Here is a 15886-nt window from a genome sequence, read left to right as displayed (position 1 = left end):
CTCTGTGGAGAGGACCCGCTCCCTATGTAGATATAAAGGACTCATTCTAAGCTAACCAAAACACAACAATTGTTAGTTTCAGGTGATTATACACTAATGAAAACATAGTTATGAGTATTATATTCCTTCGCCCACAACGTTACACACTGTTACTTTAAGGATCAGCCTCTTTCAATCCGTGAGAAAGTTCCAACATAGAAAAATAACATCTTTATGTTGCAGGATTGACCTCAAAACCTAGTGTTTATTCAACAAACAAGACACCAGCAGCACCACAGCAGGTAAAGTTAACTAACCTGTCACCTGGAAGTCAGCACTGCTGCTGCCTCCTCCGCACACACTACAAATATGCCGCCGTAGCAGCTCTCTGCTCTTAACATTATTTCTGCACAAATAACTCTTCATATAAAACATTAAGCAGCACATTCAAACCATTTTCTAACGCACTAATGCATTAATAGGCGCACACAGGCATGCGAGCATACTGTACTTTGTGACGGACGACCACGCCCTCAGTGCATCCATCCTTCTCCCGCCCCTCCCTCCACTTCCTCTCACTGCCAACTTCCCCGGAGCTGCAGTTGTTGGACACAGCGAGCGGTGCTTTCTCTCTTCCCCGGGAGCGCTGTGTGCTCCTGTGGACTGCGGGCGTCATTAATATTTCATGTTGGGTGGGAGAGACAGAAGCAGGGTGCTGCTGCTGTGGGCACTCTGAATGATTGTGACTGCTGCTAGAAAATTTAGAAAATGGATTTGTGGGGTGGGGAAGGAGATGACTCGCGTCTTCTTTTCCCTGACCTGTTTTATTCATGAAGTTTGAGGTGTATCGCCTTTAATCAGAACTTGTTTTTTGAGATTCCTCCCTGCTTAGCACACGAGGCGGGAAGCGGTGTAGGGTTTTTAGCAAAAGTGTTACTTTCAGGGTGGTTTAAAGGTGATGTGGGCTCGGGGGGAATAGTAAGTAAGGGGAAGTAATGAATTAAGTAAGGTAGGAGGAAAGAAGGAGGAAGGAAGGACAGGAGGGAGGCTAACAGATGTAATAAGGAAGGAAGAGTGAAAGGAAAGAGAGAAGGAAATGGTAAACAGAACCGAAGGTGTTGGGTTTGAATGAAGTGGACTCGGGTGTCTGTGTAATAAAAGATCAGGATATATATCGGCCCTCTGGCGCTTCATTTAAACCATTTATATTTTAGATCTGTCTCTGGTGAGTCCACCAACTTTATGCACATCCTAAATCACTGAGTACTCCTTTTATGCAATAAAACCAAAGGAGTATAAAAAACTACTGCTCCAATGAAAATTTACAAGCACGGCAAAGCGAGTACTATATCATTATAACATGGTTCCTTCCATATAGATATATCCCATAATAATATACACCAACAGTCTGTTCTTTCTAGCTGAAATATTTGCAGTCTAAAAACATCCGCATGTTCAATCCTCTTTATACTATTATAATATAATTTTGATATAATATAAATTTATTAATATTAAATTAATAAATAAATAAATAATATTAAAAATAAAATAATTTAATTATATAATTTTAACATTTATATGCTGTATATTAACATACACTAAATACATTATAATGTAGTTATAAGCACATACAATGACCGTAGTATGAAACCAATAGTACGCCAATTGCATACTATATCTGGTAAAATAGTTCAGTATGCAACGCTTGACACTACGGCGGCATTAATATCCCACAATGCAACGTTCATAACAAACGTTGACAGACAGCTCTGTAATGTCAATAACACTTCAACGCAAGTGTAAGTGTAAAACTCCACTTTGCTCGTAGGTGTAATATATATTATAAATTAATTCAGACTTTGATTCTCACAAACCATCGTTTTGGTCACATGAGGTTGGCACAGGTTACCATGGTTACATGTCTTCAACCGGCGAGGAGGCTCTCAGGAAGTGACGACGTAAATTTCTGCTCAGAGCGTCCGGAGGGTGCTAGTAATCTCACAAGTAGTAATAGATAACGAGCAGAAGCAGTAACAATAGTAATAATAGTAGTAGTAGTAGTAGTAGTAGTAGTAGTCGTAGTCGTCGTAGTAGTAGTCGTAGTAGTCGTAGTAGTAGTAGTCGTAGTCGTCGTAGTAGTAGTAGTCGTAGTAGTAGTCGTAGTCGTAGTAGTCGTAGTAGTAGTCGTAGTCGTAGTCGTAGTAGTCGTAGTAGTAGTCTTAGTCGTAGTAGTAGTCGTAGTCGTAGTAGTCGTAGTAGTAGTCGTAGTCGTAGTCGTAGTAGTCGTAGTAGTAGTCTTAGTCGTAGTAGTAGTCGTAGTCGTAGTAGTCGTAGTAGTAGTCGTAGTCGTAGTCGTAGTAGTAGTCATAGTCGTAGTAGTAGTAGTCGTAGTAGTAGTAGTCGTAGTCGTAGTCGTAGTAGTCGTAGTAGTAGTCTTAGTCGTAGTAGTAGTCGTAGTCGTAGTAGTCGTAGTAGTAGTAGTAGTCGTAGTCGTAGTAGTCGTAGTAGTAGTCTTAGTCGTAGTAGTAGTCGTAGTCGTAGTAGTCGTAGTAGTAGTCGTAGTCGTAGTAGTAGTCATAGTCGTAGTAGTAGTAGTAGTAGTAGTAGTAGTAGTAGTAGTAGTCTTAGTCGTAGTCGTAGTCGTCGTAGTAGTAGTCGTAGTAGTCGTAGTAGTAGTCGTAGTCGTAGTAGTCGTCGTCGTCGTCGTCGTAGTAGTAGTAGTCGTCGTCGTAATAGTAGTAGCAGTAGTAGTAGTAGAGTCGTCGTAGTAGTAGTAGTAGTAGTAGTAGCAGTAGTAGTAGAGTCGTCGTAGTAGTAGTAGTAGTAGTAGTAGTAGAGTCGTCGTAGTAGCAGTAGTAGTAGTAGTAGTAGAGTCGTCGTAGTAGCAGTAGTAGTAGTAGTAGTAGTAGTAGTAGTAGTAGTAGTAGCAGTAGTAGTAGTAGAGTCGTCGTAGTAGTAGTAGTAGTAATAGTAGTAGTAGTAGCAGTAGTAGTAGTAGTAGTAGTAGTAGTAGAGTCGTAGTGGTAGTAGTAGCAGTAGTAGTAGTAGTAGTAGTAGTAGTAGAGTCGTAGTGGTAGTAGTAGAAGCAGCAGTAGAAATGGTAGTAGTAGATGTAGTTGCAGTAGTTGCAGTAGTACTAGAAATAACAGCACCAGTAGAAATAATGTTAGTTATTGCACTAATATATGCTATTAGTCGTAGTTGTACGTGTACTGCAGCAGCTGTATTGATTACTGTAGCAGTAATAGCTCGATATTATCATCAGTACTACTAGCAGTACAGTAGGAGCAGTAACTCAGTACTAGAAGTGGTAATAACTGCAGTAGCAGTAGTGCTAACAATATTTAAATATTATCCTCTACATTATTATTATCTGTATCAGTAATTCTCAAAGAGCAATACTAGAACTTGTCATAAAAGGTGCTAGAAGTACCACACTGTTCGTATACTGTAGCTGATACTTTAGATATATTTGGGAGGCAGGAAGCGTTAAAATGAGTATGATTTATAATCATGTATTATATATATTACAGTTCATCTCTGTAGCAGCTGGATACAAACAGAATAATACGCCGTTTAGAGTAAAATGAGTTGACTGTGATCTGTGTGTGATCTGTACGTGTCCTGCAGAGGAAATCAAACTGCTGTGTGTTGGATTTAATGTAGTCTGTGTTATACAGAGAAGACGGAGCTCAGCAGGACAGTTATTATCACCACACGGCAAAATATAATGGCTGCTTTTTTTGTTTGTTTTGTTTATTTTTTTGGTCAACTCTTCTGATTTCCTGTTTCCTCTTCTGTCTCATTTCAAGCCAAATTTATTCATTATGCGGTTTTGTCACAGGGAGCTTTACGGAGCAACAAAAGAGATGAAAACTGGATTTTAATAATACATTTTTCTTGCACTATTTCCCCTCTTCTCTCTCTCTACACACACACACCTAGCAGCAGAAGGTAATTATTAGTAGACTAAGAAACAAAGTTTTTTGGCTTACTTTTCCTTCTTAATGACTTTCATCTCTTTCACATAATTTAATTTCATCTTTTTATTTCTAGTCTGTGCTCTCTTGCCTTTTTCAAAACAGTTAAAGTGTATTTACATGGTGAAACTACAAACATAACTGACTATTAGAGATATAATTGACGGAATAAACCAAACTTTTCTCAGTATACGACAGTACATGTGAATTAATCAATTAATCAGGTTCAAAGTGTGAGAGAGTGAAAACTGGGCCAGAAATCTTGACGAATGAAATGAGATCAAATAGATGAAGTTTTAATTTGTTGAGTCCAGAAGATGTGTGAACTCGTTAGAGACGAACTTGGTCTAAAAATATATGTTTCATTTCTTTTTGAAACTCTTTGAACGTGTGAAATGTATGAAGTTTAAAAACAACAGTAGGATTAAGTAATGGGCTGTTTGTTTTGTATTTATGTTTTGTAATGTTTTGTTCCGTGTTTTTAGTTTTTTGTTTGCTCAGTTTATGTTTGTGGGTATATTTTATTTTTTATTTTATTCATAATTTAACTTGTGTACTTTTATGTGTGTGCCCTTATTGGATATTTGTCAGACATCTTACAATTTTGTTTTTTGGACATTTTTCAGATATTTTTTTTTGGACATTTTTCAGAATTTTTTTTTTTGGACATTTTTCAGAAAATTTTTTTTGGACATTTTTCAGAAATTTTTTTTTGGACATTTTTCCGAATTTTTTTTTTTTACTTTTTTCAGAAAATTTTTTTCAAACGTTTTTTTTCAAAACATTTTTCCGAATTTTTTCAGACTTTCTTTTTTGGACATTTTTCAGATTTTTTTCAGACTTTTTTTTTTTTTTCAGACTTTTTTCCGAATTTTTTTTTTTCAGCCATTTTTTTTTTTGGACATTTTTCAGAATTTTTTCAGACTTTTTTTTTTTCAGACTTTTTTCAGACTTTTTTTTTTTTCAGACATTTTGTTTTTTGGGCATTTTTCAGAATTTTTTTCAGACTTTTTTTTTCTGACTGTTTTCAGAATTTTTGTTTTTTGACTTTTTTTTTTTGGACATTTTTCAGAATTTTTTTCAAACTTTTTTTTTCAGACTGTTTTCAGAATTTTTGTTTTTTTGACTTTTTTCAGAATCTTTTTTTGGACATTTTTCAGAATTTTTTCATACTTTCTTTTTTGGACATTTTTCAGATTTTTTTTTTCAGACTTTTTTTTAACTTTTTTTCAGACTTTTTTCAGACCTTTTTCTTCTTATTGTTTAGCAATTATTTAAAAAGGGAGGTTACAAAATGTTTTACAGAAAGTCATTAAAAAAAATACATAAAGGCTAAAAGCAAGCACAAGCAAGGGACGGCACATTACAAGAAGATTAAAATACATAAAATAAGAAGAAAATGAGAGAGTAAATGAGATTAAAAAGTTGGCAGGACCAAACACAGTTCCATAGAGCTGAGTCTATTAAAGGTGCATTTAAAGGGCGCCTGGGTTAGCTCAGTTGGTAGAGCGGGCGTCCATGTATTAAGGCTTGGTCCTGACCGCGGCGGCCCGGGTTCGAATCCGGCCTGTGGCCCTTTCCGCATCCACTCTCTCTCTCCCCCCTTTCAAGACTCTATCCACTGTCCTGTCATAAAAATGGAAAATGCCCCCAAAAAAATAACTAAGAAAAAAAAAAAAAAAAGGTGCATTTAAAGACATTCATTTAAATGATGGTACTGACTTGGCAGCTGAATTCAGGCCGGTCGGTGGACGGTTTAACTTCACTCTTAATTTTCATATTTTACATTTAGTAGTGTGTTTTAAAGTGTATTAATGAAAGTATGCTTTTAATAAACTACTTCTTCTTGCTGTGTCTCCAGGTTTTGCAGCTAAACTCCGACATCCTCCCGCAGTACAAGCAGGAGGCCCCCAAGACGCCGCCCCACATCATCCTCCACTACTGCACCTTCAAGACCACGTGGGACTGGGTCATCCTCATCCTCACCTTCTACACGGCCATCATGGTGCCCTACAACGTCTCCTTCAAAACCAAGCAGAACAACATTGTGTGGCTGGTGCTGGACAGCGTGGTGGACGTCATCTTCCTGGTGGACATCGTCCTCAACTTCCACACCACCTTCGTGGGGCCCGGCGGCGAGGTCATCTCCGACCCCAAGCTCATCCGCATGAACTACCTGAAGACGTGGTTCGTCATCGACCTGCTGTCCTGCCTGCCGTACGACATCATCAACGCCTTCGAGAACGTGGATGAGGTAAGGATGGCTTTCACAGCTGTGAGTGGTTGGTGGGAAGGTGTGCGTGGAGGGTCAGTGTATCCATCTCTTTTGGTCATTCGATTTTCCTTTCACAAATGGATATTAAAAAACTTAAAATTAGTGGCTATTTGATTTTCATTTTAAAATACAAAAATTTTAATTTAAATACAAGACGTTTTTCTTTATCAGGGTCAAAAAGGGATTAGCTAACCTTAAAAAACGGGTTGATTTGCATTTTTTCGGTCGGAGAATATGAAAAAAACAGGCGTTTTTCAGAACATTGTTTTGGACATTTTTCAGATTTTTTATTTTTTTTTTGGACATTTTTGCAGTATTTTCTTTTCCGGACATTTTTCATAATTTTTTTTTTTGGACATTTATCAGACTTTTTTTTTCCAGACTTTTTCAGACTTTTTTCAAACTTTGTTTTCTGAATTTTCAGACTTTTTTTGTGGACTTTTTTCAGACTTTTGTTTTGTCTGAAGTGGACGTAGTCACCGCCATCTCCATCTTGGTATTTTACAACCAGAAGTGACACTAGAGGTTGGAGCTAAGTACAACCTAACACTGAACAAGATATTTTTTAGGCGACCAAAATGTCATAATTAACTTTGATGAAGTGAAAACACACTGTGAAACGGTTAAAGTCAAAAGACGAAAACACGGCAACTCCCAGACCGGACAACACCGTGGTAGCGACCTGTCAATCACAAAAGCCCTGAAGCATCCCCTGCTTTATGGTCTATCTGACTCTAAATGGGACCATGATTTACTAAATGAACATCATGCTGTATTGAAGAAGACTTGAAACTAGCGATTGAGACCATAAACTCATGTTTACAATGTTTACTGAGGTAATAAATCAAGAGAGAAGTAGTCACAGAATATGTAAAATTGGGTGTTTTTTCGTTTCTGTCTTCTAATGATTTCATTTTTTTGTTTTTAGAAATAGAAAATGAAAATCAACCCTTTTTTAAGTTTAGTTCATCCCTTTTTGACCCTGATAAAGAAAAACGCCTCGTATTTCAATGTTCATTTTTGTATTTTAAACGAAAATCAAATAACCACAATTTTTTTTGTTTTTTAATATCCGTTTGTGAAAGGAAAATCGAATGACCAAAAGATACACTGAACTTGATGGTATATATGAGTGTGGATGTAAATGTAGTCAGTGTTTTTACGCAAGGCTGATTGGGGAATTAGCTTGTGCTAGGGATGATGTCCATGTGTATAGATCAAAATGTGATGCAGACAATTACTAATTACTAACTACTAATGGACAAACACACCACTTGGGCTTTTTACTATCACCTTAGAAAACATGGCAACCGTTCTGGAAACCGTTTAAACGAGCATCTAAATTAAAATAACCCATTAAAGTCTTCTGGCTTCTGAATGAATCTGAGGCCAGAAATAGGTCATGACGGTGCAGAATGAAGCCTGTTATATATTATCTAGAGTGGCCAGATTACTGTGAGTGGTCTCAAGAGGTGATGAATCATCGTGTCATTATGTCAGCCTGTTTCCGGCAGACTGCTGATTGGTCCGGCTCCCCAGCTGCTGAGTCTCAGTGGATATGTCTACACCTGGTGTATTAACGTGTGATTGGTATCGGGAGAAACTCATTTACTGCAGGTGTAATGCATGCAGAAAATGCCATCAGATTGGCCAGACCTCATCTGGAGGTGGTCCCGCTTGCTCTGTAATCAGATCTCACACAGGTGGAAATAACATCTGTGTGGCCACGTTTTAAAAACAAGAAAATCCACCGAAAAAAAAGGTCAGCAGATTTGAGAGAATAAGTCAAAAAACACCAGACTTTCACCAGGAGACGGCTATCGGTGCCCCGTGTGAAACCAGAAGTTAACGTTGATTTATTTGTCACGTAAAATCCGTACTTTTACGCCTCTTCCGGTGCGGCGAAACTTAACCACGATCTTTTCCTAACCCTACCGAAGTGGTTTTGTTGCCTAAACCTAACCAAGTTGTTTCCTGTGAAGACAGAAGTTTATTTTGAAAAGACTGGAGCGGAAATTGACGCTGGACATTTGTAGGAAAATGCTCAAAAATGCTTTCCGTAAGATATCATATGAACCGTTGTATGAGGACACGTTGCATGTTTCCATCACCGCTGATCGGAGCTGGAGCCGATAAATACCCGTCACTACTGCAGAGTCATTTGTCCTGGAAATGAATGCTGATTATAACCTTTCACACTGAAGGCAACAGCCAGATGTTAGTGGGTTTAAGGTCCAGTATGAGAGACGCTTCAGTTGATCAGCACTGTAAAACTTACCTGCTAAACATCAGCATGTTTTAGTAGCACGTTGCCACGCAGCTCAAAGCACTTCAGCATCCACATATGGCCTCTCCAAGCTGCTACTGTGGCTGTTTGTCTTTTAAGAGACACAACAGCAGGTTCCATTTTTAGTTAATAAGCTCATTAAGCGTACTGATTAATAATTGATGGTGCTCTGTTTTTATTCTGGCTGAGATAATGGATGGCAGTTTGCCTGTGAAAGTGAAAAGTAATTGGAATATCTAACTTTCCGGGTTAGTCTTTCAGCAGGCCGTTTGCCGTAATAGCTTGAAAATTCATTATTGAAATACGTTAAAAGTCAATACCCTCATTCTAAGTTCATGTGGTTGTGTTTAAATCTGCTGGCATGTAGAATTGAATTAGGTCCAAGTGTAATGACGATGGGATTGTGGTTACGATTTACCACTTGTGACTGCAGTGAGTTTCATCAGGCGATGGGAGGTGGTTTACTGGTGTTGGAGAAGGAATAACTGCTCATCAGCTGTTTTGCTTCCTTCACCTGATTTAAATCTAATATCAGTGCTTGTTTCTCACAAGCAAAACAATTTCGGTGTCTAAGGGTGCATCCCAAATCTCTTAGATTGCGTCTTTTCCTTGCGTGTCTCGAGCGACGCAAGGAAACGACGCAAGTGAGGGAAACGTGGATGCAATTTAAAGGTTAATCACAATAAATCGCAAATTAATCACACCTTTTTTATCTGATCAAAATGAACCTTAAAGGGAGATCTGTCAAGTATTTAATACTCTTATCAATATGGGAGGGGTCAAATATGCTGCTTTATGCAAATGTATGTATATATTTATTATTGGAAATCAATTAACAACACAAAACAATGACAGATATTGCGTAAGTTTGGAGCGTTATTTAATCTCCTTTGCGACAAGCTAGTCTGACATGGTTGGTACCGATAGATTCATCAGGTTTTCTAGTTTCATATGATACCAGTATCTTGTTATTATACAGCAGATTAAGTGCTATATAAATACTGTGAAAGTATTGAAATGCTTGATCCACGGAGAAATACACACAAGGCCGTATTCATAAACTTTGCCTTTGAAACGAACCGTCAGGATTCCTGTAACTTTGTGATGTCACAAATATACAATATATATATATACAGTTTTAAACGTAAACATTCTAAATGTGTCCCAGTTTACTTCCGGTTTGCAGTGTATGCGAATGACATCAGCTGACAGGAAGTAAACATGAACCCAAGCTGTTGCCTAGCAACGCAATTCTGTTGAAATCCGGGTTGAAATGAGCTAAAACGGAGCGTTTCAGACGGAGGGTGAATACAGGCATCTTCAGGCAGACAGTGTGAGGAAAATAAGGGTTTTTCTTAACATTAAAGCATGTAAACATGTTCTAGTAGAAGCACAAAATAGGTATGAACCTAAAAATGAGCATGAAAATGGGACCTTTAAGAGACTTGGGATGTACCCTAAGAAGTTTGAGAAATAAAAAAACACAGTTGTTTCCTCTGGGAATGAGAGTTTTTCGAACCTGAACTTGTTGTTTGATTCCTGGGTTGATGTTCTGTGAAGGATCATGAGTATTTTTCACGCCCATTTACACCCATCAGATATGGAGTAGTTATATCAATATGGCCTGAAGTTCATTAAAGGTGATTTTCCACTTGATTTCCTGCTGAATTAATTAGACCACAGCCTGAGTGGAAGGACCAATCTACTGAATGTAAAATTAACAAATGCGTTTCTCACTTTTTTTTTATGTCTGAACATTTAATCTTTTCATGAGTGGGTGTGTGTTTGTTGTTTCTAAAAACATGCTGTGGGTGCGTTTTCTGCACAGACATCCATTATTGTGTTTGTATGAGTGTTTTCATGTGAGTCTGCCAAGTGGGCGCTCAATCATCAGTTCTCCAACGCCAGTAATAATAATAATAATAATAATACCAGTATTTAGCTGAATTTTCAACATCTATTAATTTTAAATGCCAAAATATGACTCCACACCTCCTTCAGCATTGTATTCTTGTCCTGAGGAACACATTAAAACTTTTAGTAGATCTTCACAGCTCTTAAAGTCACAACAAAATTATCTTTGGACAGTTTCTCACTTTGATTATTTTTTAATAGAGGATGTTGAAGTAGGTGAAGAAACTCCTACAAACTTTCCACAAGGTTGAAATGTACCGGGTCGGGACACAGGCGAGCTCGCATATGCGCGCTCGCGTGTGGCCGGAGCCTCGTCTCCTCTGCCTGCTCGCCTTCAGTCACACAGCGCGCTCACTCCACACTGCAGAAGAGTTAGTTTAGCTCTGAGAATATCTAGTGAATGTACGATGGACGTTTGTGCAGAAATAACTGCTGCAGCTCCTCCAGACCAACAGAGGTTTCCCGTGTCTTGTGAAGTGACGGGGCTCCGCTGCGAGACACGTTATCGCCTCCGACCGGGTGCCGGTGTCTCCCTGCAGGCGCAGTCGGGAGACACCGGCACCCGGTCGGGGAGGCGATAATGTGTCTCGCTGCGGAGCTCCGTCACCGACCCGCATATACCCGCTGCTCTCTCCGGAGAGGGAGACACCGGAGGCTGAGCAGGAAAAGCCAGCATTGATTCATGGAGAGACCTTGGTCTGGTCAGCTAACATTACTGCCAAGCAGGTGAAATATAGAGTAATATTGTGCTTTTGGCTGACGTGTGTCGCCTCACTGTTTTGAGCAATGTGATATTAGTGGCTGAAATATTTATATTTAAGGCCAATAATGAGCCCAGTTTACCATTCAGTGTGATAAACCTCAACCCCAGCATGTTTGTGGGTGTTTGTGTCTCATCTCCTGCTGCTCTCCTGAATTGTGTATTGAATTGTGGATCCTCCAGTTGGTGACGCTGGTTCAGGTGTCACCTCGTCCTCCGGCCTCTCACCGCGGGTTGCTCATGGATCCAACGAGCTCCGGCCTCACCGCGGGTCGCTCATGGATCCAACGAGCTCCGGCTGGGTGGAGTTTTCTGTTTCTGTCTTTTTAAAGCAGCCGACGGACTGAGAGGAAATCAATGACACGTAAATGTCCAGCCGCTGAAGAGGACACAGTCTACCTCTCTTTGCTAAATTGACGTTTTTGTGCCGCTGCGTTCCCGTATCAGCGGGCCTGAAGGATAGATGGATGCTGACTGAGGGCAGTGTGTGTGTGTGTGTGTGTGTGTGTGTGTGTGTGTGGGCGTCTTGAGGTGCAGTGTGAAAGAAAATGGCAGAGATTATTATAGACTCATTGCAGACTGAGTTCCTCTTGTTACCGTCTCTGATGGCTGAAGCAGGCAGGAAGTATTTTTAGTTGTGTTTTATTTTCAAGACGCTGCCAAGCCTGTGACATGCAGGCGCTGCCTACTGACGTACAGTATATACACACAAACACATACATATACATGACTTCTGAGGACCTCACTAGTCATTACAATAGTCCAAACTATAACTTCTCTCCATCGGAGAACTTTCCTCAACTTTCTGACGTTGTGAAGACAATCTGCGTACTAATGTATACTGTGAATCACAGTTTAATGTAAGCAGAGCAGATTGTTGGTTTTGGTCATCATTACTATCGGTAATAAGACTCGGGTCAAAACTGAGTACATGTCTGGACTGTGTACGTTCAGTCTGTGAACTTGTGGCTAAATTGTTCCACTAATAGTCAGTGGTCATGTCTATAATGTTAAATCCAGCGGTACATGTCCACCAGGTCTGGCGAGGACGTTAGGGGACGGTGCTCCACTCAACTGGCCGTTCAAGTGGTGAAGTACTTTATCATTGAATGCACCTGATTGGTCCCTGGATTTCTGTTTCAAACAGGCGATGCCACGGCTGAATCTGGTTTCATTTTACAACTAGATCACCTAGTTTGACAGCTTGGTTCAAGTTTCGTGAGCCGGACGCGTCGCTCTGGACGGGCTCATTTGCATAAAGGACTGTTCCCGCCTTTTCATTTTGAAAGAGCATAAGCAAGAACGGCATTCTTATTACACGCTTTTGCCTTGCACATTATCGTGTCACTCACACACCTTTTCATGCGACCGGCCTTTAATGTTTGGGGTTTGTTTACAACCTTCCTGTCGGTTGTTGGTCGGAGTGTTTATGCTGTTTGCTCAGTTAGACGTCCCCGAACAATACAAAAGACCAGAACCAGACCTACTGTTAAAAAGTTATACAAAAAAAAAAATGTTTTTCCTTTTAAGGTGTAAGAACATTTCTCTTCCTGTTGACATGTTGGAGATAGAGCAACACCTACACGGAGACACATACAGGTCAGCAGTTACATCAACAACACAACTGATGTAGTCGAGCTGTAAAACAGCAAAATGTGATGTAAGACTCTCATGAGGAGGAGTTGCTGCTGATTCTCCGTCACGTTGCAGCAGAGGTGGTGTGAAAAGTCACAGTGTGTGTGTGTGTGTGTTGAGGAGTACAGGGAGGAAACTCCCCACGGGTCCTGAAGCCACCTGCTGTCACCAGGGAGCCCAGGAGCGCCGATGGGAGCTCACAGCGTGCATCTGCAGGCGCCGCGGCGGCTCAGAAAGGTCTAATCCAGGCTGACCTTTCTGCGCGGCGCTGCCAACACGCACGCCGGCCGGCCATGCTTGAGAGAGCCCGGAGGAAGCGGAGCGCCGTGCAGTCGGGGGTGGGATATTAACACTCTGCATGTTAGCACGGAGAGAGGCAGGCAGGGAGGGATGAGGATGGAGAGGTGGAGTTGAATGTGTCTGCTGAGGGACTTAAAGGGAAAAGTCGAGAGAAGACGGAGTGATAGAGGGATGAGAAGAAGGATGGAGGTGCAGTATGGATGAGAGTGCTGGGTTAATCTGAACCCCCCTTTTTTCAGAGGGGTAGGGACACGGGATGTTCAGGGGATGATAAATAGTCAACAGTAGATGTCACATATAAGTGGTGTACATCATCTGAAAGCTGGGAACCTGGAGATTAATCTGAGATTTGAGAAAAGTGTATAAGGGTTTAGAACATGATGATAGAAGTATATGATGGTCATCCCCATGCTCCATTATGTCTCAGCAATTTTTGGGGTTGATACCATTTGTTACACAGATTTGGTGCTAAATTTAACCAGTTTTTACCACTGGAGAATTGATAAAAATTATCAATAATCCCTCCAAAATACCACATTAAGACACCAAGACCTTGAGGAACACCATAGAAAAAGCCATGCTGTGATTTGGGATCAAAGACTTTTGACATTTTGGAGATTTCTGCAAGAATAGCATTTTTCGGCGATTGGACGGCGAGCACTTCTGTTGTGTAAACTGCTCAGAAATCCCCTTATTGTCAAATCTAGCTAGGAAAGCCATCCATCCTCTGAATGCTCTAGGTCTCTAGTTTGATCCATCCATCCTCTGAATGCTCTAGGTCTCTAGTTTGATCCATCCATCCTCTGAATGCTCTAGGTCTCTAGTTTGATCCATCCATCCTCTGAATGCTCTAGGTCTCTAGTTTGATCCATCCATCCTCTGAATGCTCTAGGTCTCTAGTCTGATCCATCCATCCTCTGAATGCTCTAGGTCTCTAGTCTGATCCATCCATCCTCTGAATGCTCTAGGTCTCTAGTTTGATCCATCCATCCTCTGAATGCTCTAGGTCTCTAGTTTGATCCATCCATCCTCTGAATGCTCTAGGTCTCTAGTTTGTGGCTGTAAAGTTTCACGAGGCTGTGATTATCCTAGAGGTCACCACAGGTCATTTTATACAGTGAGGTCAATGAAATGTCTCCTATGGGGACTAACATCATCACACATGAATACAGTTGGACTCATTGGATCCACAAGAGTCTCAGCTTTACAGTGATACCCAATTTATGTATTTCAAGACTGTTTAGGGAACCCAGTATGCAGAAATATTCAAATACACTCGTGGGAGACTCGTGGGTACCCATAGAACCCATTTTCATTCACATATCTTGAGGTCAGAGGTCAAGGGACCCCTTTGAAAATGGCCATGCCAGTTTTTTCTCACCAAATTTTAGCATAACTGTGGAGCGTTATTTAACCTCCTTCCCAACAAGCTAGTATGACATGGTTGTTACCGATGGATTCATCAGGTTTTTCTAGTTTCATATGATACCAGTATCTTTACTCTAGCTTTAAAACTGAGCCGCTTCAACCTAAATATTGCAAGTTGCATTAATGCGTTATTATCGCATTAACTTTGACGGCCCTAATCCAAACGTAATATGCTGTTTACATGAGCCGTATCAAATTCACAATATTGTCATATTCAGAATAATAGTGGAATATTAGTGTGCATGTAAACATAGTCAGTGTTCATGTTGTTGGTTACAACTGCGCTTTTTCTGCTGTGAAACAGTTCAACTAAAGGGGAGACAGATCGAGGAAAATGTGTATGAATGGAAAGATGTTTTTTATTTTGGAGGAAACCAGTAAAACAAAACTTCCTTTCTGTTTAGCTCATTTGAGTCAACATACTGTAGTCTGTTGCTAATTGTCTACCTCTACTAATCCCAACAGATAGTTTATACTTTATGTCTTTCACGTGTCAAACCAAGCTATTAAACCAAATGTTTTTATCTGATACTAAAATATCAGAAACATATTCAGTTTGACATTTATCCTCGTGTTTTAGATGTCGACGGGATTAAAAACTGAACAAAAAGGACTTTTTTAGCTGCTCCAGGGAAGCCGTTGCCGAAGAGTGACAATTGAAAACTCAATTGAAGCGCGGCGCTCTTTTGCTAAAAGCTGATACATTTTTAATGCTCACTGGATTGAGCGCTGAAAACACGTTAAGCTCTCAGTGCTGTCAGGAACACGCAACAGTGCGTCCTCTGCTTAGAAAATAATGAGAGAAAGAGCCGGCGCTGTGAGGAGAAAGCTTCCCCCCATGGACACGTAATCTCCGTCTATACGCCGCCTCACTTCACCGCGCTCTGTTGGGATAAACAGGTGCTTATGAGACATGATTTTACATGCGCTGCTCGCTCTTGACTCATGCTCTTTTCATCTGTATTGCTCCGTCCCGTGGCTACTTAATTTAGATTCATTTACATATGAGCTGGGAACCGTCCCGAGTCCCAGGGGAGGCCTTTGAAGCTGTGGCTGGAGAGAGAGAGAGAGAGAGAGAGAGAGAGAGAGAGAGAGGCAGGGAGGGCTGGCTGGAGAGAGAGGGGGGATATAAGGACCTGCAGCAGGAGTCTGAGCTAAGGCCGAGACCTCCTCGGGCATCCCTGTGGCGGTTAAAAACCAGACCTGGTCAAGTCAAGGGTTACGAACAAGTCAACATCAAAGAAAAAAGTTATCCTAAGGAGGAGCACAGATGCAGATCCATCTGTAGATTCTCTGACACATCGTCAGTGTTTTCCATGTTTTGGGAC

General features: G+C 40.5%; 1 protein-coding gene across 3 annotated transcripts in view; it reads left to right on the top strand.

Moving 5' to 3' along the window:
- The window catches only part of kcnh5b (potassium voltage-gated channel, subfamily H (eag-related), member 5b), a 163995-nt gene that overhangs the window by 42728 nt on the left and 105381 nt on the right, over window positions 1-15886 (top strand). For all 3 annotated transcript variants that reach the window (XM_037746134.1, XM_037796826.1, XM_037746135.1), the window contains one exon: window positions 5821-6213. In XM_037746134.1, the coding sequence (XP_037602062.1) occupies window positions 5821-6213 (393 nt within the window). The remainder of the gene's footprint in view (window positions 1-5820; window positions 6214-15886) is intronic.

Source organism: Sebastes umbrosus, chromosome 16 (genome assembly GCF_015220745.1).
Source record: "Sebastes umbrosus isolate fSebUmb1 chromosome 16, fSebUmb1.pri, whole genome shotgun sequence".
NCBI lineage: Eukaryota > Metazoa > Chordata > Actinopteri > Perciformes > Sebastidae > Sebastes > Sebastes umbrosus.
Note: the sequence above shows the minus strand (reverse complement) of the source record. Positions and strands in the feature narration are given on the sequence as shown.